Below are 24,249 nucleotides of genomic sequence, written 5' to 3'. Positions count from 1 at the left end.
AAGTGATACAGTTTCCTTAACACAAACACACATCACGCCTCCACTGATGTGAGGCCACCAGCTGTGCTCACCTTCCTGAGGGGTCGGAGCGTGCGGGGCAGAGCGGAGGGCAGAGTGTGTGCGTGTTGGGATGCATCCTGTTCCTGTGACTCGGCCTTCTTGGTGGCCTCTCCATCCACGGCTGTGTCTTTGTTGGGCGCCCCTGAAGAAGACTGGGTGCTCTCTTGGGTGCTGAGCAGCGAGTAGTGTGGCAGTTCTGGGTGGCTTGATGCAGGGGGGGTCTCCTGACAGTGTAGGCAGCCAGGGAAGGGGTGAGCCTGGCAGCAGGGACATAAAGAGGCCGCCCCGGTGCCTGATACGGGGTTGGGGTTGGAGCTGATGGATGAAGTCCGCTGTCGCGTGTCTGCATCCATAGCGGTGGAAATGAGGTCAGGGCTGGAGCCGGAAACGCGGCGCTGCAGGTGGTCAGTCTGAGGGCTCCGGAGGGGGGCGGCGGGGCCAAAGTAGCGCAGGTTGTTGGCACAGTTGACAACGGCCTCCTCACGGCCTTTCAAGGGGAGGAAGGGCCCCTCGGTGGGTGGTGGTTGGTGGTGGTGGTGGTGGAGGTGGTGGAGGAGGTGGTGGAACGGTTGCTCCTGGAGAGAATGGGCGTCTTCTGGAGCGCCAGCAACGGGCTTCAGCACGGCAGGGAACTCACTGTGGCTTCCTTTGCTGTTGGCGCGGCGGTGACGAGGCTTGCTTCGGTAGCGGGCTTTGCCAGGAGGCGTGGAGACCTTCGGGCTGGCAGACAGTGGTGAGGGGGAGGGGAGGGAGTCGACGCCGGGGATGCCATCAGAACGAAGCAGGTCCGGCCTGGAGGAAATAAATTAAGGAACATTAATACAACATATTTCATTCTTTTCTCCTCAGATCTCTTCAGATGACACTTATCACTTATAAATCCCATCCAGACTAATCAACAAATGCTAATCGGTATGGAACAGTGAAACAGGGATTATCTTTATTATCAGTTGGCTTTAGTTCTGACCTTTTGGCGGGGGGCATCCCCGGTTTATGGGAGACGCTTCCTTTCTTCTTGATGAGCTTCTCCACAGCGTTGGACCTGACGATGGGCCGGACCAGATGACGCTTGTAGGTCCCGGGATATTTCTTCTCCACTGCCTGCTCTCGCCTGCAATAATTACAGAAAGAGTTTTGAGTTGGAGAATTCACATTCCCTTCTACAGAGAGTTGGACTTTCATTATTCCAGCCTGTAAAAGACAGAAATCAATCAAGGGATCCAAAGCTTTGAATACAGATGTCACTGAAACCAAAGCAAATTATAGTACTTTTAATTCTGCGTTCACACTATTCTTCTTTTTCTTTTTTGGGAAACACAAAATATTCAGAGGAGGAAGGAAATCCTCACAACTGGAAAAAAATGGGTCAAGGAATTGGCAACTAATCAAGAAACTCAGAGACTTTCTGTAATGTTAGATGTACTAACAAGATGTAAAAACAAGCAAAGGTTGAAATGAGAAAAAAAAAACAAAAAAAAAAACGGATCGTCTTCGTTTCTCTAACTAGCTGAACATACTTTCTTTGCTTTGCAAGGGGTCACAATAATGGTAAATATTTGCTACTGGAAATGCCTTTGAAAAGAAGGAACTACTGGTAAAGAGACAGAAAGGAACAGCACAGCGAATCACAGAGATAAAATATGTATTTACATACTTCATTAGTTCCTTCTCCCGGACCTCCAGCTGCAGCATGATGGCACTGAGCTCCATGTACAGGTTGTTGGCTCGCTCCAGTTTCCTTTCATAGTGCTCCCGGATGTCCAACGCATGCCTGAGAGAAGAGAGTAAATACAGCCAAATGTTTGCTTCCAATAACTTCACCTCATCTCCTATTAACAAGAAACATGTTTTCTATCTCTCTCTGCAAATACACCTGAGTTCATCCCTCCTGCGTCGGATCAGCTCCTCGTCCAGCCTGTGGATGCAGGTGCCTTCACTTTTGATCTTCTCGAAATGCTTCTTCACTTCCTCCCTCCATTCTGACTGTAATATGGATGAACACAGTCAAAATGCTGACTGCACACTGCCTTCAATGCTACGGCTGAGAAAACAGTTTTAACTTAAGCAAATAGATATAAATATCTACTGTAAGGGTTTTGCAGAGTATGCAGATTAAATCTATCTGGAGAAAAGAAGAATATAGAATCCTGTCATGTATGCGAAGAGGATTGTTTGTGTTTGTCAGTACTGATCCAGACCTGAGACTTGAAGTAGGTCTCCTGAGGAGCTCCGAGAACATCAGCAGAGGCGATGTCGAGGTGAAGGAGAATCTGACGAAACGAAGGCCTGTTCCTGGGCTTGCCTTGCCTGGAAATAATGAAAATCAGGGCGGGTAGATGTAATGAGAAAGTAGTTATGTAAAAGTACTAAAACAGCACTCAACCTGTTGAACAATCAATTTAACAGACATTGCAGGTTCAGAAATGGAAGATAATATTCATAGTTATGTTTTGGCCGGGTGAGGCGAGGGACATTCAGTTGATTGCAATCTGCAACCTCAGAGCTAGATGCCACTAAATCCTTCACACTTCCTGCTCACCATGTTTGCTTCATGAGGATTTTAAACCCATCCGGGCAGGTGGAGGGGACAGGAAGGTGAAGACTGTTGCTGCCAACACCCCAAATGATGGCAGAGGAGTCCACATCCTTGTAGGGAATCTCTCCGGTCAGCAGTTCCCATAAAACAACTCCAAATGACCTTCAACGCACATGTGGAGAGAGACAGGTTCTCCTTCAACAACATCACTAGATGACTCTATAGCATATAAAACTCTGGACTGTTGACTTCACTACATGTCTCTATGTCATGTTTCTACTCACCAGATGTCTACTTTTTCAGACACAGGCTCATTTCTGATCACCTCTGGGGCCATCCACGCCACTGTACCCGCAAATGACATCTTTGTACTTTTGTCACTGAGCTCTTTGGATGTTCCAAAGTCAGAGATTTTCACAGTGTCGTTGTGGGTGACCAAAACACTAAAAGACAACGCAAACAGAAAACACACATACTTGTTTGCAAGGGGAGACTGTTTGATTAAGAGGACTTAAAAAAAAAAAAAAGGCAAACAAAGCTATATTAAAACTGGTGATGACGTTTCGATGATAATCCACTCGTCTTAAAGAGGTTTTTCATAGCACTTCGAATCAATCTTAAAGCCTAAAAGACTCCACAGAAGCACATTTCTGCATCTGAATCCCCCCATTAGCCAAATGAGACTGACCTTTCCAGCACATTCAGCCTGCTATCATTCTGCTGACTAATATAGTGTTTGCCAGCGCTGCAGCATGATGATATTGATTAGAGAAGCAGGGCTGGAGGGTGCAGAGGACGAGATAGGAGGAGCAGGATGAGGCAGACAGAACAATCTGTCTCACTATTACATTAAGACCACCAGCTTATATGAATTCTGAGAATAACGTTTGAGTTCATGTCAAGACTCTCCGCAGCTGAAAGGAGGAATTGTTGCTGCTGCTGTGATCTTAGAAATCTTAAAGAAAGCTGCTGAGCTGTTTCTCTAAGCTTTCCAGATCAGATTTAAGAGCGTGACCACAGCAGCCACGTGCTGCTACACAACAATGATACACCAGGAAAGAGTCCTTTCCCATAGATCAGGAGGAAATAACAACTTTGCTGTTCTTTATTTTTCTCCGCACGATTGTACATGATGCTCAGGGTGAAACACGGGTTGAACTTGTCTGACAATACCAGCAACTCACTTAGGAGACTTGAGATCTCTGTGAATGATCTTGTGCAGGTGTAGGTAGTTCATGCCGCTGGCGATGCCTGAAGCCCAGTCCACCAGCAGCCTCGGGGTCACTTTCCTCCCGGCCCTCAGCACCTCATACAGCTGGCCCTGGGCACAATACTCCATGATGATGCAGTAACAAGGCGCCTGAGTGCACACACCCCTAGGATAGACAACAACACAGGAAACACAGCAATGAACCATCAGACAAACCGAGCGGGGCCTCCTTCAGGTGGCACACAGAGTGCTTGTTGACTTACTTGAAGCTGATGATGTTGGGATGCTTCAGCTTTCGCAGGGGTTTAATGTCCGTCTCCTTCTGCTCTCGCACCTTCTTGATGGCCACCTCCTCGGACCGGAACTTGCCCAAGAAAACGGCTCCCTGTGCGCCGCTGCCCAGCCACTGCAGCTCGGAGATCTCCTCAAACGGAACCTCCCACATGTCTGCAATCAGGTGAATCACACTTTGTCAATATGACGACTACATCTTGGTACTCGGTGTTGTTTTTTTTAGCATTGTTTTGGTCTGTCTACACTTTGTGCTGTCACATTTGCTCTTCAGGAGAAATAATGATATAGTTATCTTCATACCACTCTCATGTCTATGTGGTGAATATGAAGCTACAAATAGCAGCCGGTTAGTTAAGCTTCGCATAAAGGCTGGAAACTGAAAGAAACAGCGAGCCTGGCTCTCTAAAAACGAAGGTAGCAAAAACTAATTAACATATAACATCTTGTTTGTTTAAGCTGTACGTAAACTGAAATGTTAATTTGTTCCTTTAAGAAGTAAAATTCTATCCTGAAAGAAAAAACACAGTTAAAAGCCACAGTTTGTTGAAACTTTTTAAATAAATGTCTTGTAATAGCAACTCAGAGGTGCGGTAGATATCAGAGGTACACATACAGGATGTGATATAACCACAACCACAAAAACAAACCACAAAGTGAGCAACAGTTATTGTATTACTGAGTCAAAACAAACCTAAAGCCCAGTGCAAAGAGCTGTGAAAGTGTTAGATGTTCAAACAGTGAGTCATTCGTGGTTTTGGGAACAGCAGAGGAGAAGCACCTAAAACCTCCAGCCCACTGCACGGCTGACCAACCACATGACCCAGCCCAGATCTGTCTGACCTCAGCTCGTATCTTGTAGCCCGTGTGTCCAGCCTGCGGAGGCATCCCTGCAGCAAGGTGAGCCTACCTTTAACATGACCTCAATTCAAGCTGACAGCTGCGCAGCTTCACTCACAACAATATAGTGAGGCTAGCAATGGCTATTCAATTACGGCTTCAGAATACGTTTGGAAAAACAGGAGGGCGTCTTTAGTTTTGAAGAGACGTTTGACTTAAAGGCCTTAGTTTGCTAAACTGATGTCATGCAGACGGATGAAACCAGAGCTCACCTTGCTGCTGTAGTTTGTATTCTGTCGAGTACGTCTTCCCTATAATGTTCCAGACAGGTCGGAGACAGCCAAACAGCCCCTCTAAGAAGCCCCCCGACCCAGGCCCCGCTCTGTGGAAGTGCAGCTTGATGTCGTCAGGGTGATGCGGGTGGCTCGGTCTCCCCTCTTCGTTGTGGTCGGCGGGACAGTCCCCTTCTCCCCTCTGCTCGTCCATGCCGCTGCGACACCCGTGCTCACAGTACGCCGGCGACCCGGCCTCTTCCTGTTCGTGCTCCTGCAGCTGGAGCACGCTGTTGTCAAATTGTCCGCCTTCGCTCCGTGTCGAGTCCACGCTCAAGGCTGTGTTTGGCGGGCTGATACCGCCCAGCATGGAGTCCTCATCCTGGCCGGGCGTCTGCAGCGTCGGCGGGGGAACGGGCAGGTGTGTCGGCGGGGCGAGGTCTGTGATGATCTGAGGAGGTAAGTTGGAGAGAGGGGCCTGAGGAGGCTGGGGTTGGGAGGTGGGCGAGTTGGATTTCTTCATTGTGTCCCCGACTACGGTGAGTTTAAGCTCCTCCTTCAGCTTGCCCACCAGCAGACTTGGGCAGGAAGTCCAGGAGAGCACCTCGGGGGAGCTACCCATGGTGTCGTGCACGTGCATGAGCCGCCCAGCGAGGATGAGTGGGACGTGTCCTAACACACTGGTCTGTCTGAATGCTGAAGATCACCTGCAAAACGGGGAGATACAGAGCAAGAAAGAAGAAGGGTTCATTAAAATATTAAATGAAAACTAAAATAAAAAGCAGAGCTAAAAAAAAAATTGCATTAACCTCTGATAAAACATGAACATGATGGCACCCTACTACTTCACAAAGAGAAACGCAATCCTCTCACAAATCTGGGCTAGAGAGAGCTTACATTAATGATTATTATTTTTAGCTATTGAGTGCAAACACAGCAGGAAGGAGGATGTAACAAATAGGCTTTAAATCGGTGCATAAGAGACAGGAAAGCAGAATAAATACGAATAATGTAATTCTGGGAAACGTATGGGAAACAGTTGGACTAAAGCAATGAGTCTCTCACACACACACACACACACACACACACAAACACAGGACTGAGGCTTTTCTATGATCTCTGTGGAGCACTAACAGTATAGAAGGGATGAGAGGACTTGTTGTGTATTCAGACTGCTGAGAGCCAAACATCTGGCACACAGATGTTTAACCAGCAGCGGCGGCCGCGGCGGCCACCGGCCCGGCCGGCCGCACAACAAACACACCAGTTTTCTTCAGTCTCAGACGCACCGGGAGAGAATCTTTACCATCTTAATCCGTCTGTTGGCGTTACACAAGACACAAGGTCAAAGTTGGGACACAACTTTTCCTAATGAGACAAGTCTGAACATGCCAGGAGCAGGCAATCAAAGAACATGTAATTCTGTGCAGTGTTATATGTTGTGATACATTAAATGTCAGAATATGGTTTTTAGCAAATAGACAGGAGTGTCTGTGTTTGGATAATCCAGAAAGTTACAGAAAAATAAAATCAAGATATAATCACAAGAAAACAAAATCATATGAAAATTTGTCAAATACATTTAGAGATATTAAAAGCTTAAATTTACAGGTAAATTTATATAATTTTAAAGCCCAAAGTAGTTTTTATCACTGTCCACAAAAGCCGGCGCTGATTTTTCAAACAGGGCAAATAAACTCAGAGATAATAAACTTGTTTACCTGTAGTTTACTAGTAAACTAGGATGAATGTGGTTTGACAAAATAATCTCAGCTCAAACTCCACCTACAAACTTTTTCTGAGTTATGACCACATCACAGTCGTCACTGATGAATGAAACGGGCTCAAGTGTGGAAGTGTGACCATGTGATGCCAAGAGATGCAACGTGACGTCCTCATGACAATTAAACACAGATAGTTTTAATTAAAAAAAAAAAGTGAGTGGATCTTAAATGAAGATCATTTTTCAGTGCATACTGATCCATGGACATCAACATCCATGGTGACGGATGACTTAACTGTCAGTCATGCGCCAAAGAGTCTCAATGAATGGCAGCAGTGGTAGTAAAAATCATCACCAATTTGCTGCATGTGAACAAAAAATAAGCAGAAGTGATGCGTTTTTGTCCAAATTAGTAAATAAATCTCCATAGAGTTGATCTCCATTTTTTTTTGTATCATATGGATGGATGTTTAATGTAAATAATACACTTTATATCAAATGTGGAGCTTGGAAAACGGCTGCCCTTTCCCTGTCAGCCTCCTTTATGCTTGATTACAACATCTCTCATCAATCAATTCTGCCGTCTTAAGTTGTCGTCTGTAAAAAAAAAAAAAAAAAAAGACATAATGCTGAAGATAATTCCCAGAGTGTGCAGTGTGTGTGTGCCACGGTGTCTTTTTCAACACCACCGCTTCAAAAATGTTTGAATGTGACACACGGGGGCTTTAATTTGTTGCAGGTGTAGTTTTCAGACAAACAGATGGACATTTATCCTCAAGATGACCGTCATCATTTAAGAAGCAGTCAATCAATTGCTGTGTAAACCACACTTGAGTTTTTCCCTCACGAGGACACGGACACACACAAACTGTACAACATGTACAGTCACAAACAGGATATCAAAGTCCAGGAGGGCGGAGACGTGGAGGCAGAGCAGCGAGCTGGCTCTGTGTTACGTGGAAGTTTCCAGAAGGAGAGAGGACAGCTGTGGAGTCCAATCGAAACTCTGCGGAGAACGCCGACATGAACGCAGCACTCTGGTCAAAGTACAATCAAGCCCTGATCCTTCGCATGCAGATAAGTCTGTTGCTGAAATGTGACACCCTGCCTGGATTCCAGGCACCATAAATGTGCTATAAATCCCACATTTGTTATTTGGCATTTTGAGGGTGGTTTTTTTTTTGGGGATACTTAACTGTGGGCCAAAGATGGGAGAAGAGAAGAGGAGCTGTGATGAAGGTTTCTTACAGGACTCAAAGCAGACACAGCTCGCGCTCTCAGTCCGCTGGTCCACGTGGATGATGCTCGCATGTTCGTGCGAATGCATGTACTGTATCTGTGTGTATCTACTGGAGGTAACCTGAGCGCTGTGAGAGTGTGCTGGCTGCCAGAGCTCATCTATAATGCAGGCCTGTCTCTAAGCATGCTGCTGAGAGTGCAGGGGAAGGAGAGAATGTTCTCTCAGGTATCCAATAAATCCGTCCCTTCCAAAGCAGAGACAAACGAGCTGTGTGAGCAGCGGCCGACGCTGTAATTCCACCTCACAGACGGTCCTCAGAGCTGGGCTTCTGACGTGGGCTGCGGTGGACGAAGTGGTCGACTGGATAGAAACACCCACATGAAGACCGGAGCCCGAAGCCCGTGCACACTGTAACCTCTGTAACCCAACTCAAACGGCACAATTATCTTGCCTGAATAAAGACCACAGGGCAAAGTTTCACAGACAATCTGATGTCTTTCAGCCCTTTTATAAATCTTTCCTAACAGTCCGAGTCTGTCTATGCGTCAATATCTGACACCAAGAAAAGGAAACAGACCTTTCCCCTTTTCCATTAATCTCTAATGGAAGATCTCTATGACCATAGAGTCCCATGAATAATGTCTGTGGCTGATCAAGAAGGGCCCACGGTTTCATTTACACAGTCATTTATTTACAGGACTTTCCGAAAGTGATCGTGACTGGGTAAAGGACACACTGACCGTCACTCTGATGTTGCATAAAGTGGAGACCGACACAATGCACATATTTAGCAGAATGGATAAAATGGAGAACGAGCGAGCTGGAAGGGGAGAGAGAGAGAGGGAGAGAGAGAGAGAGAGAAATGATCAGGGGCTGATCCTTTAATCCCTCTACAGGGCTCTAGAGACAAGCTTGTACAAACACAGACCCTATTCAGTCCTCCCCCTCCATTTATCCTCCACATACTTCCTTTCATTTCTTGCCTCTCTAAAGGCGACCTAATGTCAACAGCCAATAACACAATGTACGATGGTGCGAGTATATTTTTGGGATATAGATATATAAATACAGGCGTGGAGCAGCATTAGCAGATCAAAATCTCATTGCAATTGTTATTGTACCATTCGGTACATAAGTGTGTGTGTGTGTGTGTGTGTGTGTGTGTGTGTGTGTGTGTGTACACAGCAGCTGGTGGTGCAGGGGGATCAGGTTCTGGGAACACACACACACACACACACACACACACACACACACACACACACATATGCCCAGGGTGTGTCTGGCAAGATCCAATAATCCCACTACTCCCAGCAATCCACTGGGGAAGGCAGTTTTTTTTTTGTTTTTTTTTAGATCACTCAGCAAACGCCAGCACGGCTGTTTTCGATTGCGTTTCAAACACACTGTACCTTCCCAACAGCAGCTGGACCGTCCACAAAATATGCTTGTAGCAAGAGAAAAACGTTTTACATAAGCAGACATACACACATTCACCCTCCAGCAGCAGCGTCATCTGTGTCTCCATCACTCTGCTCCTCATTAAGAGAAGCCCTGCTGGGACCCACAGGGGGGGATCCTCCTTTCAGGTGACAGCTGCGCCACCAACAAAGAACCAATTTAGCCTCTATCCCACCTCATCATTCACACGTTACCATGTCAACGCAGCATCCATCTTGACCTTATGCTACCAGTCACACTCAATCTCATCCAACACTCGGGTTTGGAGAGGCCAATGCCTGGAGGCCGCTTTTGTACAAATTAAGGCTGCCACACGGGGAGAGCAGAAGAGTTTAAATAAAAACAACGTGGTCTTTGCCATTTCAAAGAATGGGAAGTTATGGGCTTTCTTTTGGAAAGTGCATGTCATAGCCCTTCACCAATACAAGTTAAGCCTTAGGAGATACCAGAGACTCAACACACATCCATACAACATAAAACTAAAAGATTGATTTTCAAACAAGCCACTGACGAATCAGACTAATGAACATATGATTGCTGCACATTGAGCTAGAGTACAAATCACTGTGAGGAACTCATTTCTGGGAGAACGGTTAAATACCTGCACCAGAACGCTCCCATCCCTCCTCACCTCCTGTCTCGAAACAACCCAAGTGAAAACCAGATGGTGAGAGCAGCTCCGGTCTCCACTGAGCATGTGATTGTGTCTCATATTCTGGGTCATAGTTGAACAGCTGAACTCTGGTATCTGCACTTGCTTCCCTCGTCAGTGCAGACTATGGACTTTTCATGGCCGGAGTGAGTAAACAATGTTATGAAATGGAAATCTGGAAACATGCTGCGCATAGATTTGTTGTTGAAACAGACAAATTGTAAGATATTTAGAAATATGAAGATCAAATAGAGAAACCTTGCAGTCGACCAACAGAGCCGCCCAGACCTGATTTGCTCGTCGGGATGTGGGCCGACGTCTAAATAAGATTTCCCTCACCACCGGGGCCGTGAGTCCTGCCAGAGGGGATTGGATGGCCTGCCGGAGGTGGGTGAAAGTAATCATCTGGTGTGGGGACAGCAGCGGAGGAGAAAAATAAACTGATCCTGGCACAGCGTTCAGGCATCTGCCGTCCCGCTGCTGACATTCCCCCTCTAATCCTCGTCTCTTCATATTCTGATTCCCTCTGGTGACTCACCTGGGCCGACTGAGATACCTGGCTGGAGGGGAAAGCAGGCCACAGAACCATAATCCTCACCTGTTCAGAGTTTAACCGGGCAAATAGAAACAAGGTCAAAGCGGCTGCTGAAGCCACGGGGAAGCTGCCAGGTGGAATCATGTGTAATGTGGACGGTTTGTTGTGAAGGCAGGATTTTGTGAGAGGAGGACAGCGGTCGAGTGCATGAATGAAACCACCGGGGAGAGCTGACAGATCGGAGGATGGAAGAACGGGAATGTGGAAGTGTGTTGTTGTTTGCAAGTGAGATTAATTCAAACGTCACTTGACCGACATGTTTGAGGGGAAAACACTGACTGAAGCCACAGAAGTGACACGTCTGTGAATTATTAGCACTCCATACACACATAACCTGTGCCTCAAATAGCCTCAGCTGGTACCAGCCAGAATCGGAGAAAATAAATAACTGAAGAAAAGAGTGTGCGCCATCGACACGTCACACACTCTCCCTCCAGCTTCCTTCTCCAGCCTCTCAGTGAGGCTGCAGCCAGCGCTGCTGCAACCAGGACACGCAGCCAAAAGACCTGCAACTGTCGTGCATACTCTCCTCTGAAAAGCTCACAGGGCTGCTTCAATATCAGCCTTTTAGTCGGACAGATTCTTTCCTCCCAGTGGTTCTTAACAATAAAGCTTCACAGAGTTCTATTTATTAATACTAACCAGATCCATCCGGATAGATGATGAATTCAAACGGACAGAAAGGGACGGTGGGGCCAAGGAGACATTGGAGGGAGAGACGGGCTCAGAGGAGAGTAGAGGAAGAAAAGGCAGATTAGGGAGACAGAAAAGGACGAGGATGGCTGTCAATGAGGACGTTTTTGAGAAAAATGTTTTTGCGGTGGGAGGGGGGGGGGGGACACGAACGCAGAGAAAAATGAATGAGGAACGGACAAAACAGAGAAAGACAAACTGCTGTTCTGCTGCTACTGTGGCTGCTTGCGGCATGATACTGTACCGACCAAATGGGAAAGACTCCCAGAGCGACAACAAAGGACACAAGAGGAGCCGGCTCCATGTGAACTGGGCCTGTCTGCCCTGCACGACCAGGAGACAGCAACACACACACACACACACACACACACACACACACACACACACACACACACACACACACACACACACAGCACAGCAGCTGCTGCCACAACAATTCCCCTTGTGCTCTTTTAATAGGGACGGCCTGCTCGGCCCGACGACAACAAGGAGAGAGACAGAAACACAAAAAGTGACACAACAGACAAACGTGCATGTTGCAGGAGCGTGGCTGTGACTGACACCGTTTTCATGGCTGCAATATTAAAATACACAAAACTACAGAGCAAAAAAAGTGGGGCATGAGAGTCTAACGGGAGCAAGTGGGTGTTGTACTACATGTTCTTTCTTCTGCGTATAAGACAGTCACAGCAGAAGGCCAGGAAATCAGTACACCTTAGTTCTACTGTTAGCTCCTGCTTTCATACTATCCCTGCATGCTCTTTAAAAAAAAATTTTTTTAAAAACATGAATGTAAATCAAACAATCTACCACAGCAGCTGGAGTCAGACACTCTGGAGAAAACTCAAATACCAAACCCCTTATAGACATGAATATGCAGCTGTTTAAAAAATATATATATTTATAAACACTCTGTGGAAAAAAGGAAGGAAGGATGGATGGATGGATGGATGGATGGATCCCTCCCCTCCTCCTCTCCTCTAAAGCCCGGCTGCTGGCTACTCATCCCGTGTAGTTACATAAACATGCTTAGTAGCAGAGGACAGAGGTGGGCGCACGCACGCACGCACGCACGCACGCACGCACGCACGCACGCACGCACGCACGCACGCACGCACGCACGCACACACACACACACACACACACACACACACACACACACACAGCTTTCCAGCTGCCAAGTAAATAAAGAGACGGATGGAGATGAAAAAGAAGGAGGGAAAAGTCAAAGATGGTGCAGCAGGCGGAGGGGACATCAAAAACAAGACAGGCGGAGTTAATTAAGGTTAAATAAGAGACCGTGGAAGCAAAGTCAATGTGATTTATGTATGTGCATATACTGAGCTGCCAGTGGCTGCACACCAAACACGTGTCCCAGAAAAGTCTGTCATCTCTGACCACCGGCGTTAACCTCAGAGGGTTTGTTTGTTTCATTTGGCTGCAAAGAAAAAATAAGTGGAGCGGGAGGGGGGGGGGGGTCTCTCTTGGTCCATACCTTTACCTACATCTCCACCTGTCCTTCAGAGGGTACAGAGAAGTACTGCATCAAAAAGCAGCAGCAGCGTCACTGCTGAGCTTAAAATAGCTGCTGCACGCACCAACGCACAACCGCTCAACACACTCCTGCAGCCTGCTGAACAAACACTGACATCTGATCCACATGCAAACAGCACAAATAAATACACACACAGCAGAATGTCTGCCTTCAGACATGTGATGTAAAATAAAATATTATCACCGGAGACTCCACATCACACTGCTTTCACTCAGATGAACGGCAAAGACACAGCATCAGCAGATTACTCACAGCAGACAGAGCTCGGATTCATGGTCCTCTTTCAGCTCGGAGGCAGGGGTGAAAAAGAAAAAAACTAAAAGCCGGGTGAGGAGGACCGAACGGACGGTCAGGATGCAAGAAAAAACAGCAAGAGGAGCCGGGACAGAGGGAGACGAGCGGCTGGAGGATGACAGACATTCCTCTAAGTCCCGCAGCACCTGGGCTGTGAGTGGGTGGGCGGCGGCGTCACGGGGTCGTTGAGGACCTGCTCACGTCACACTTTTCATGAATGGAGCTGTCTGACGCAGGGAGGACGCGGCTCAAAGAGCACAGGGAGGTGGGGTGAGCTGGGAGGGGAGGGGAGGGGAGGACTGGAGGGGCGGAGGGGTGGAGCTTTCGGCACAGACTCGGAGAGGAGGAGCAAATGGATGGAGAGGAAAGCAAAGGAGGAGAGGTGGAGGAAGGGGAATGTATTTCAGAGCAGCACCGGCTGGGAACAGCGGTTTAGGCTGCGGCAGCGTCTCTGTAAGTAGGCCAGACTGCTTCTGCACAAGAGAAAATCCCTTTTATACAACTGGCATGGAAAGAACTGATTACCGATTTGGTGCAGCATCCCACACGACTGCGGGCTGAACCCTGTCCTCCAGCATGGATCCGTCCATTTGGGACCAAACATGTTGGTTTTTTTAAAACACCGAGACACACATGTCACAGAATATCTGGCTTTATTGTCACGTGCGATGGCACCAAAAAAAAAAAATCTTCTGCAGCTCCAGAACGAAATGAAGCAACAATATGCTTCCTTCATTTTCAGACTTTTGAACAGTAAAATGTTTAAAAGACATACTGAAAGTGGACACTGTTGACACCGTTTCCCGTTCTTACACACCGTCGGCGGCCGAGCCGCCACGCTTCGTGCTCATTAGCCCGGCAACCCACTCTCTGAGCCAAGTCAAATATTTCTGATTAAATTAGTGATTGGTTCAATAAGTAGTGCACACTAACCTTTTATCATACTGCTGAGGCTCCTAGCATCAGTTTAAAACCCGTTAAAGATTCAGCAGGGTAGAAATAATACAAACACACGCAGCCACGCATCAGGCCTGCTTCCTGTGGGTAAATAAACTGCACACATTTGACTGCATTCATTAAATCATTATGATAAACATACCTTTACACCACAGGGTGTGAATGCTCTGCACAGCCGGTTAACTTAATAAGTGTTCGACTGCAGTCTGACTGACTTCTGTATCGGATATTTCTTCAAAACACCAAAACAGTTGAGCGTTTGTGCACGCTCTCCGTGTTCTTATGTGACTCCTCTGTGCGCTACAATCTACCGCTAAAACTATAAACAGTTAGTTGATTCACAGACGTGTCACCTTCAACAGTTGTTTTTAATCAGTTGTTAAAGAAATTTCAAAACCGTCCTTGTTTCTTTCTTCAAAAATGTCAACATTTGCTGTTTTCTTAGTCTAAGATAAATGGAGTGTATTTGCGTATTTTTTTTTTTTAATTTTGTTTTATTTGCACATTAAAGCTGATTGTAACAATATACTGTATGATGTGTTCACAAAGACACTATGTATAGAAAAAAAAAAGCTCAGAGGAAAAAAACAGAATCCCATCGAGAACAAAAATGTAACAAAAGAGCTAAATTATGAATTAATCGATAAAAGTAATCAACAAATACTGTCAAATACAAATCAAACCACCCGACAGCCGTCGCTATTCAGAAGATTTAAACAAGTTCTGGTCTCGGGGTTAAAAGGCTTTGACAGTCACAGAAAACTCAAAAGGTCAGAGCCAGAATGTCAGAAGAATTGTTCTTTTCTCTCCACAAAAGGTCATTTAATGTCTCTCTCACTCTCCGCTCAATGTGCACAAGTATCACACACTTTATTTTAGCCGCTCTTGACTCTTGCATGTCTCTGTGTGCATGTCTCTGTGTGCATGCGCTGACCTGTCAGGTAGTTTCTGAGCATCTCAGAGGTCTGCAGAGAGTTTGAGGGTTCGGCGTCGACTCGTTCTTGATCTCGCCTGCACACAGACCACAGACAGAGCGGAGAAACATGTTCATATGGGTCAGTTACATGTTAAACAGATGCATTGCAACCATAGTGCACAATTAGAGGTTCTGCCATCTGCAGTGCTTCCAACATGACATTAGGAAAGGGAACAGATGAGTCACCAGGTAGTTAAAAGATCGATGAGGAAAGAAGAAGCAGCGAAGATGAAGGGCAGTAGTTGTGTGTGCCTGCAGTTTATATGAGTGTGTAAGTGGTTGTGGCGGAGCTGGACTGAAGCCAGAGGGGGCGTACCAAACAAGATTGAGACAGAGGCCCGGGGGTGAAAGGAAAAGCTCGGGGAACAGATGCTCCCCCATGTCTTCTGTTTCAGGCCCAAACCTCTGGGGAGGACGATGGTGGGGAGGGGCACTGGGAATGTAATGGTGCATGGAGGGAAGTGGGGCGGGGGGGGGGGCAGCATTGTCCAATCTCTGTCATCCAGCCACACCCCAGCGGGGGACCTTGCCGGGGGAGGAGGTCTGGTATCCCGGGGCGAGGTGGAGGCAGAGGCGTCCAAACACTGCCTATAAACGGCGTGAAGTGACAGTGAAATGAGTCACGGTGCAGATGGCCGAGGATGCTGGAGGACCGACGTTGGGGAAGGGTGAGTGTGTTGGCTGATTACTGGATTTGCTAAAAGTACACCTTTGTGTTTCGCATGTTGAACAGAAATACAACGTGAAGCACTTTTCTGGCTCTGAACAGAACAAGAGTGAACGCAAACGGAAAATATTCCTGCCGTGCAGCTGAAGACAAAACACAGCAGTGGAATTCCCAAACGGAGTTAAATATTGACAAAAAGAGCGAGACATTCGATATCCATGGACGAGGCGGATTCAAATTCCTGATCTGTTTGCTTAGCGAGAAGATCAAACTCTGCTCTAAAGCCCGAGTTCCAAAGGTCAGCCAATCTCGTGATCGCCTGCGTGCTTGTGTGGAAACATGCAAAGCCACACTGAAATATGAAAACATGCTAGAAACAAATCCAATCAAACATTCCTAAATATAAATGAGAAACTTTTAAAGCCACGTAAATTCAGTTTTGATGATAGTTAAGAAATGGGTACATTAGATATGGTCTGAGCCCCTTTCATCCCAAACACCACGTGTGTAGCAAAATAAAAGCACAGGATATATTATGAATTACGTTTTTAAACAGACGACTTGATAAGACCTCTTCAGAAATTCATGATTTCTATCCATTATGTTCATATAACAGAACGGCGAATAAAAGAATTAGGAGCTTTACTTTTGAAAATGTGCTCATCACAAAAAGCCTTTCAATTTTCATATTAACAGTGATATACCATTATATATTTTACAGCTTATAATATATTTATATTTTTTTTTAATAATTTTAAAGAGTTTACCAGAATCTTTAAAGATGAAATAACTTTAACTATAATATTGTTAGTTTTTAATAAATGTCCATTTGTTAATTTGTGACAACTATGTCACGCAATCAAATGTTTTTTTAAATCAAGTTTTTGTCCACGGCTACATCAACCCTGACCTTTAATTTAAAATTGGTCACATTTTATTGGATTTCATCAACGTCTTCGCTAACAAGAATTTGATTCATTTAACGTGAAATTAAAAATGTTCCACTGCACTTCTCAGAACAGCTGAAATGTGAGCTTCGTAGTTTCTGCTTCAAACTGAGGCCGTCTTTCAGTTGATCTACTGAACCGTTCATGCAGGAGTCAGAGGAAAAAGTGCTCGCAGTTGATGACTGCGCCGCTGCGCCGCTCCTCGCTTCCTCCCGACAGTGTTCGTTGGCAGCGTGCAGGTGAACGCAGAGCTCTCTATGCACTCTTACGATCATCAATCAATCAATCACCAAAAAACGTATCTCGTCACAACATAAAATAAATCGTATCTTGTGTCTACTAAACACTGAAGGTGTTCCCTTTGAACTTGTGCTGCGTGACTGTCGAGGCCAAATTATTGCCGCCTTGACAGTCGTCTCTCAACAATGACGACGGCAAAACGAGCTAAAATCCCCCAAAATCTCTCGCAGCCCGACGTGAAATCTTTCAAATTCTCCTTTTGTCCGATCAACTGTCTGAAAAAAAAACCCAACACAAAACAAAAACAAAAGGTTCACGTTGAAGACGGTAAAACCGAAGGGTGTTTTGCTTGTAAAATGACAAAGCCACGATTTTGATAATCAATTCATGGTTTCAGTCAGTTTTAAAGCATAAATGCGAACGATTCTCTGAGAATTTGCATTTTTATTCCATTTTCTGTTATTGCAAAATAAATACATTTGTTTTTGAGCCTTTCGATCAGACATAAAAATATATATCCTATCAAACCATCTTTACTTGCACCGAGTTTTGACTCCAATCCACATTTTTTGAATCTGAGATAATTCCCATGATAAATCTACATTGTAAGTTTTAAGTTGATCTAAAACTTTAGTTCGCCACGAAGGAGAGCTTGAAAATTTGAAATCCATCATTCTTACATTTGCCTTTTCCAACTCCCTCACAGTACAGTAGCCATGACTAAATATGATTCCCGGCACGTCCCTTCTTCCTCAGTTTTCAGAGGGTTTCGAAGACTTAGTCAAGCGAGACAGCTAAACATTTCCAAACCAAAGATATAAAGAGTCTGACCTCAGTCTCTCAGTTTGTCGGCCAAATCCTCGCGCCTTGCCTCCATCACTGGCACACACATGCTCCATGTGTCCCGCCTTCGCCTCCGAGTGCAACGGAGCTGTAAACCACACTGGCTCGGCTTCGTTATGCACACTCATTACTATTTCACCAGCAGCGGAACAGCGGCACTGACAGCTCCTGTGTCCGCCGCATTAATAAGAGAAAAAGCACCATCGCGCACACACAAGCTTACAGCGGTTTACCTTTCAATCTGCCAGCACAGGCAGCGACCGGGTACCGACACATCTATGATTACTGACTCATAAATAAGACTTCCCGGGAGGGTCTCGAATGCCCTTTTCCCTCTACCTGTACCAGCCGGACTCTACTCTACTCACTAGTTCTGTGGATAGCTGTGGACAGTACCGGTTACTCTTTGTGGTTCAAGTCCAGTGAGGTTTCCAATAGAGCTCAAATGTGATGTGAAAATACTGCACACCACTGATTGGTCAGAGATTTCTCACATTTACACTTGTCACAATTATTACATCATCACCTGGCCGCGAGTTGAATCAATATGTGTAATCGTCAGAATCGTTTTCCATTCACCTAAAATGCTGAATGAACAGAAATGTCATATTTTCATCTGTGTTTCAGGTGGAAAATTGCTCTTTTGATGATGTCTTGTCATCGGTCCGCTTCTTCTGCTGTATGTATCAACAGAAATAAGATAAAGACCACAACTCTGAAGTGGGAAGATTTTTGTTTGAAGTAACTACAGCCTTCAAATATTATAGCGACATTAAAAGTACAATCATTTCCTGTCAAACATGCACAAAAAGTCGTAGGTCCACATCTGCTCACGCAGCACTGCAGTAAATAAACTACACACGTGTTTGCATGTATAGAGGGCCTGAAACAGCAACATCTCAGACAATCAATGTGATAAACTTCAAAATAGTATGCAAAGCAATTAAAACTGTCAATAAAACCTTCCACTGCTGCTGTGATTGGCTCAAACTCGGTCGTTGGCACAGCAACGGTTTATCTTGGTCTGCACAGGATAGGATGGATGCTTCCAGGAGATATCAGGGTTTAAAATAAATAAATAAATTGAAGTCTCTATCTGTTTGCTTTCATGAAGTAGAGTATGACTGTTCATATATATATATGGCTTTATTGGCGTAATGAAGTCATAACCCTTATTATGTCTTCAGGATGTCGTCAGGACCTCTTCAGGATGTCTCCAGGATGTCTCCAGTATGTCTCCAGTATCTCCAGTATGTCTCCAGTATCTCCAGTATGTCTCCAATATGTCTCCAGTATGTCTCCAGTATGTCTCCAGTATCTCTCCAGTATGTCTCCCGTATGTCTCCCGTATGTCTCCAGTGTTGCTCATATCTACAGCTTCAAAATCCTTCTGATGGTCCACTGACGTGTAACAGGGACAATCGCACCTCTTTTCTTCCCACAATGCACCCTGAACATCTTTTCCTGCCCTGTATAAGTCGGGTTGATTGGGTACGATCTTACACAAAATGCTCTTCTTTTTTTTTTTGTCCGTTAACATCACACGTATTCTGACTGGACAAGAGTTTCCAGCCAGATTGCTGGTTTGTATTGAAATGATGCTTCTCCTTCGTTTGTGCTTTAACCTGTAACAGGCTGCGCTGGTACTCATGGAGCTGGAGTTACGCTCAGTAAATACGGTTTCTTTGTGATTACCACTTGTGGCCAGCTGCTCAACAAAAGTTACAACACAAGTGACCAATACATTTTCAAAAAAAAGAAAAAAGAAAAAAAAGATAGAATTTAAGGAAAACACTGCGTCAACGCTAACAAACCCAATGTTTAGTAAAGGATCTGAATCCAGCTACAGCCAGCATCGGCTAAAGCTAAATGTTGCTAACTGTTTACACAGCTGGTTCTCGGAAGTGACAATTAAAGACACATCAAATTGGACCAACATGAAAACATTCCTCTTTTCCTACAATCAACTGTCATTGCTGTTGATCAGGTGGGATTAATAAAATTTTTTTATGGTTACTATACAAGACTTTATAAGACTATATAATACGGGATTTGTTTGTGCCAATACTAAGAAGTAAATATGATATCAACACATCGGCCGATATTATTTTTTACGTACATGTACACTGCACATACAGTAAATAGAGACATATTTTTTTTGCAACAATCCCTCAAACGCTGTCATCAAACCCTTTTTATATCTGTGACAAAGATAAATAATGGGAGGCAGGAAATTTTACAGTTTCTCGTCCACACCGAAATCGTTGCACCGAAACTTCACTGGGAATTTATTAACCACAAATAGAAACCGTTTCTAATTTGCACTCAGCTTCTTTTCCTCCATTACGTTCCGTAAAAAAAAAAAAAGTTTTCTTATTGGCGCATATTGGCCAAACACTGATACAGCTGCGATATCGGACAATAAAAATCTGCCAGCCGGTATGCGTGTTGGGCGGCAGTCACACGATGCAGCGGCACAGACCGATGAGAAGAAAGCCTGCCCGGACTTCACGGGCAAACCCGTTTGTCCCGCTAAGACGGACGGGCGATAGAAAACAGGCCGGCCCGGCTGATCGGTTGTTTTTTTTTTTTACAAAAGGCACGGATGAGTGAGTCCGCCCGACGACCGCCTCCCGATTGCGAGAGACGGGTAGTGCTTGTGAGATTACTGTCCTGAGCCCGCCGACGGCCCGCAGGCCCGACCAATCCGCAGAGAGGAAATTACATAACGATGTCCGTTCAACTCTCCCGCAGGATTCTGCGACACGACGGCGATCCGTCTCTCCTGCTTCGCTCTTCACCGCCAGTTCAGAGGAGACTCTGGGAGCAAACGGATCCTCCCCTCCGAACTGCACGCACCTGCTAATCCGGAGCAGGAGTCGTGGGATCGCGTGAGGAGCCGTAACGCCGAAGCCAAGTCTTGAGACAACGTGAAATGTTTTGAAGGCTCTTGCAGCCTTCTTGCTTCTACTTATTTCACTGAAGAGAATCACAGAAGTGGGAGGGAACGAGCACACGCTGGGACGCAGCGTTCGTATCCAGTTTTCATCCCATCGAAGGAGGACGTACGAGGAAGGAGAGGGAGGGAGGCAGCGGAGGTGAGCCTCAGATCCCAGCTGCTGCTGCTTGTTAGGGTCAGAGGTCAGAGGTCAGAGGCGATGCGGGGAAATGACAAGTCGCACATCTGAACGAAGGCGAGAGGAGACGCACGCTGTCAACTGTGCACTGCACATTAGTCCGGCACAATAAATACTAATAAAATGCAGGCACGGTGCGAGTCGTTAATCATCGTTATCTCTACTGGAAGAACGATGAGAGTTTATTTAGTACGGATCACTTTTGTTGGGGCGATTTTGTCTCCGTCGCAGTAGATTTTCTTTCTTTTTTTTTTTTTAAGTTTGTTTATGTTGTGTTTAAACCTGCAACTAAAATTTATTTTCAGCATCATTATGTTTTGCAAAGAATCACTTCGGCACGTCAAATTGTTCAGCTCACGAGCAAGCGGCAACCGACGCTGATGTCACCCGTTCTTCAACTTCCATTATGAGGCCTCGAGATCTAAAGAAAAAAAAAAAAATGCACATGATGTTTTTCAAACTCTTGGAACCCAAAATGAAAGCAGCTCAGAGACGGCGCGCCTCCTGGTTTAGCTTCTGCTCCAGTTCGACTTGTGCTGCGGTCACGTGGCGGCAACATCACACCTCCTGACTCATTCAGGGAAATGATTCCCGTTGCATTGGACGAGCATTACTCACGGCTACATAAACAAACATTATACCATGATCTATGAGGAACTGTGCATCGCCCGCAATTCATTTATAATTGTAAAGACGCACGCATCAGCGGTGGGAGGGACTCGAACACGACGCGCAGCCTCTATGACCAACGCATGTGCTGTTCCTTGCTCCTCCACTCGTGTGTGTTAATATGCTCCCATGAGGCGCTGCAGGCTGCGGTAATTATAGAAGCTCAGCTTCATATCACAAGAGAGAAGTACATTTAAAGCCGTGCGCTTTTGCATGAATACAGTGCTGCACACGCACACGCACACGCACCGAACCGAACCGAACAGTGACGGCCGTTTAGATAGTAAGCATCCATGTTCGCTGCTTTATGATCAAACTACAGAGAACAGGTCTCCTACAGCCGATTTTCATGGTGTTTGGGCACATTTCTAACTGAAATAATGCAGATAAATGTGTCTTTTTCTTGCAATATAACTGTGGCCTGCAGAAGAAGATGCCCTCAAAATCCAAGTCCCATTTCTTCTTGAATTTAAGCCTGCCATAACATTAGCGGCAAAGCCCAGGAACACTTAGGGTTCAACAATGCCGAGTTAATCTAAGGCCCTCACAGCCACAGCTGTAATACCCCTTGCCCGAATATAAAGGGATGGAGGGCTTAACCCACTTCTCAACGAAATCCCAGTCCTCAAAACAGCTGAGCAGCAAAACGCCTGCGAGTGTCCGACAGACTCTTTGGCACGCGATGACTCCCGGCGAGCCAACGGAGCGGACGAGCCCGGAAGATGGAAGATGATTATTTTCTTAACCACGCTGAGCTGTCATTATTGGCATTTGATGGTCTGATATAGATGTGAGGCATGCCGGGCGGGCTCTCGGTGCCACAAGCTGGCCCCCACGTGTGCACACAGGGAGCCGCCGATGCGACGGAGGCAGCGCCCGTGGAGCTCACACAGTGTCATTACCGAAATGTCAGTCAGGAGGAAGCAAAGGAGGAGCGGACCCGAGGGAGGGCGAGCGAGTAAGAGGATACAGGGGGAGAGAGAGGGAGAGAGAGAGAGAGAGAGAGGGAACGGGTGTGTGTGTGTGTGGGGGGGGGGGGGGGTGCATTCATGTTCAAATCCCTCCTTCAGCTCAACGTTTGTTGTTTGGCTTTTTCCACTCAGCTGCTCCTCAATGTGAACATTCAGAGCACGAACCTACAGGAGGGCGATTGTTAACAGCTGCTACACACTCATTAATAATGACAGCTAACATACCTAAAACAAATCGGTTTTTAATGAGGATGAAAAAGTATTTAGTAAATCTTTTTTTTTTTTTTTTTTTATCTTATCTTTTTGAACATTTTCTAACATTACGTTGTTAAATATTGTCATTAGAGAGGAGCCAATACAAACCCGTGTTCATCTTAATGCAGGGACGTGCCTCACCGATGTGTTTTAACAGACGACAACAGAGCTCCGTTGCCCCGACTACGGAGGAGGCGGAATAGTCATTCAAAACTTTACGCGACTTTTGTCTTGTTTTATTGCCGTTGTTTTTTTGTTTTTTTTTAAAGGGCGCCTGCTGGTACATCAGTAGGGGGAGCTAACGCACTTTAAAAGCTGTTTGCCAACCGCGATCAAACCACAACAGGAGGAGAAGGAGATGTCGCGTCCAGGCGGAGGTCCAACGTGAGCTGCTGTGAGATTACGTGCCGCAGCGGAGACGACAACTGTCTCCTAATAATGGTCAAATACTTCCAAATATATTGCTGACTTTAAGAAAGAAAATATCAGATTAAGACTGAAGCAAACGATCACTTTCAACATCAAACCCTCGACTTATTTTTTTCTATCAACCTCCTAAAAAGCCACCATAGAACAATTTGTCTTTTCTTTCAGGGGTGACAGGAGATTTTTTTTTTTTTTTTGAGGGAGACAGCAGGTCAGCAGTATCTGCCACTTCACTAATGCACCTTTTCTTAGAGACGAAGAACAATCGTCTCCCTCCTTCGCCGGTGGCAGAGCGTGGGGTTCAGAGTCAGTGCTGTCACGGTTACGTAAAGATGCGAGTGGCCCACGTGTAGCTGTACTTGACCGCGGAGCTGCGGAGAGGCCCGAGCCGTTAGTGGCGCACGTACACTTACTGGGAAATGTCCCACCCGGCACGACGAGGCTGGAACACAACGCTGACGGCACCCACGACGCCGCCCGCCGGCCGACCGGCCGTCAGAGGGTGTCGGCAGCGAAGAAACGCAACGGGGCCGCAGAGCTGTTGCGACATGAGGCCGTCGCGAAAAGACGAGACGAACGATGGTCCCTGACTTGTGACGGATGGCGGCGCTGCTCACGGAGAGCCGGCAGGGCCGACGCGGCCCCGGCGCCGCTCGCCACTTTGCTAGGGACACCGAGCTAAAACCGAAGCAGCGCGATGAGACCGATCCGGTCACGAAGGCTTCAGTTCAGCTTTTCAACT

The 24,249-nt window shown here is 46.1% G+C and overlaps 1 protein-coding gene across 3 annotated transcripts in view; it reads right to left on the bottom strand.

The window, feature by feature from the left end:
- Positions 1 to 24,249, bottom strand: part of map3k13 (mitogen-activated protein kinase kinase kinase 13) — a 31,115-nt gene that overhangs the window by 5,243 nt on the left and 1,623 nt on the right. The window contains exons 2-12 of one of the 3 annotated variants that reach the window (XM_069154645.1): positions 15,311 to 15,387; positions 5,210 to 5,916; positions 4,070 to 4,253; positions 3,781 to 3,972; positions 2,881 to 3,039; positions 2,600 to 2,758; positions 2,259 to 2,367; positions 1,934 to 2,043; positions 1,715 to 1,831; positions 1,028 to 1,171; positions 72 to 852 (exon numbers count right to left, since the gene is read on the bottom strand). In XM_069154645.1, the coding sequence (XP_069010746.1) occupies positions 72 to 852; positions 1,028 to 1,171; positions 1,715 to 1,831; positions 1,934 to 2,043; positions 2,259 to 2,367; positions 2,600 to 2,758; positions 2,881 to 3,039; positions 3,781 to 3,972; positions 4,070 to 4,253; positions 5,210 to 5,849 (2,595 nt within the window). In that variant the 5' untranslated portion in view covers positions 5,850 to 5,916; positions 15,311 to 15,387. Of the gene's footprint in view, positions 1 to 71; positions 853 to 1,027; positions 1,172 to 1,714; positions 1,832 to 1,933; positions 2,044 to 2,258; positions 2,368 to 2,599; positions 2,759 to 2,880; positions 3,040 to 3,780; positions 3,973 to 4,069; positions 4,254 to 5,209; positions 5,917 to 13,377; positions 13,677 to 15,310; positions 15,388 to 24,249 lie in introns of those variants that run through there. The other 2 variants (XM_069154646.1, XM_069154647.1) reach the window with 2 other exon arrangements.

The sequence above is a fragment of the Embiotoca jacksoni genome, unplaced genomic scaffold, assembly GCF_022577435.1.
Source record: "Embiotoca jacksoni isolate LCO1_2020_lvr unplaced genomic scaffold, fEmbJac1.0.p SCAF_2, whole genome shotgun sequence".
NCBI lineage: Eukaryota > Metazoa > Chordata > Actinopteri > Embiotocidae > Embiotoca > Embiotoca jacksoni.
This window is presented reverse-complemented; position numbering and strand designations above follow the sequence as displayed.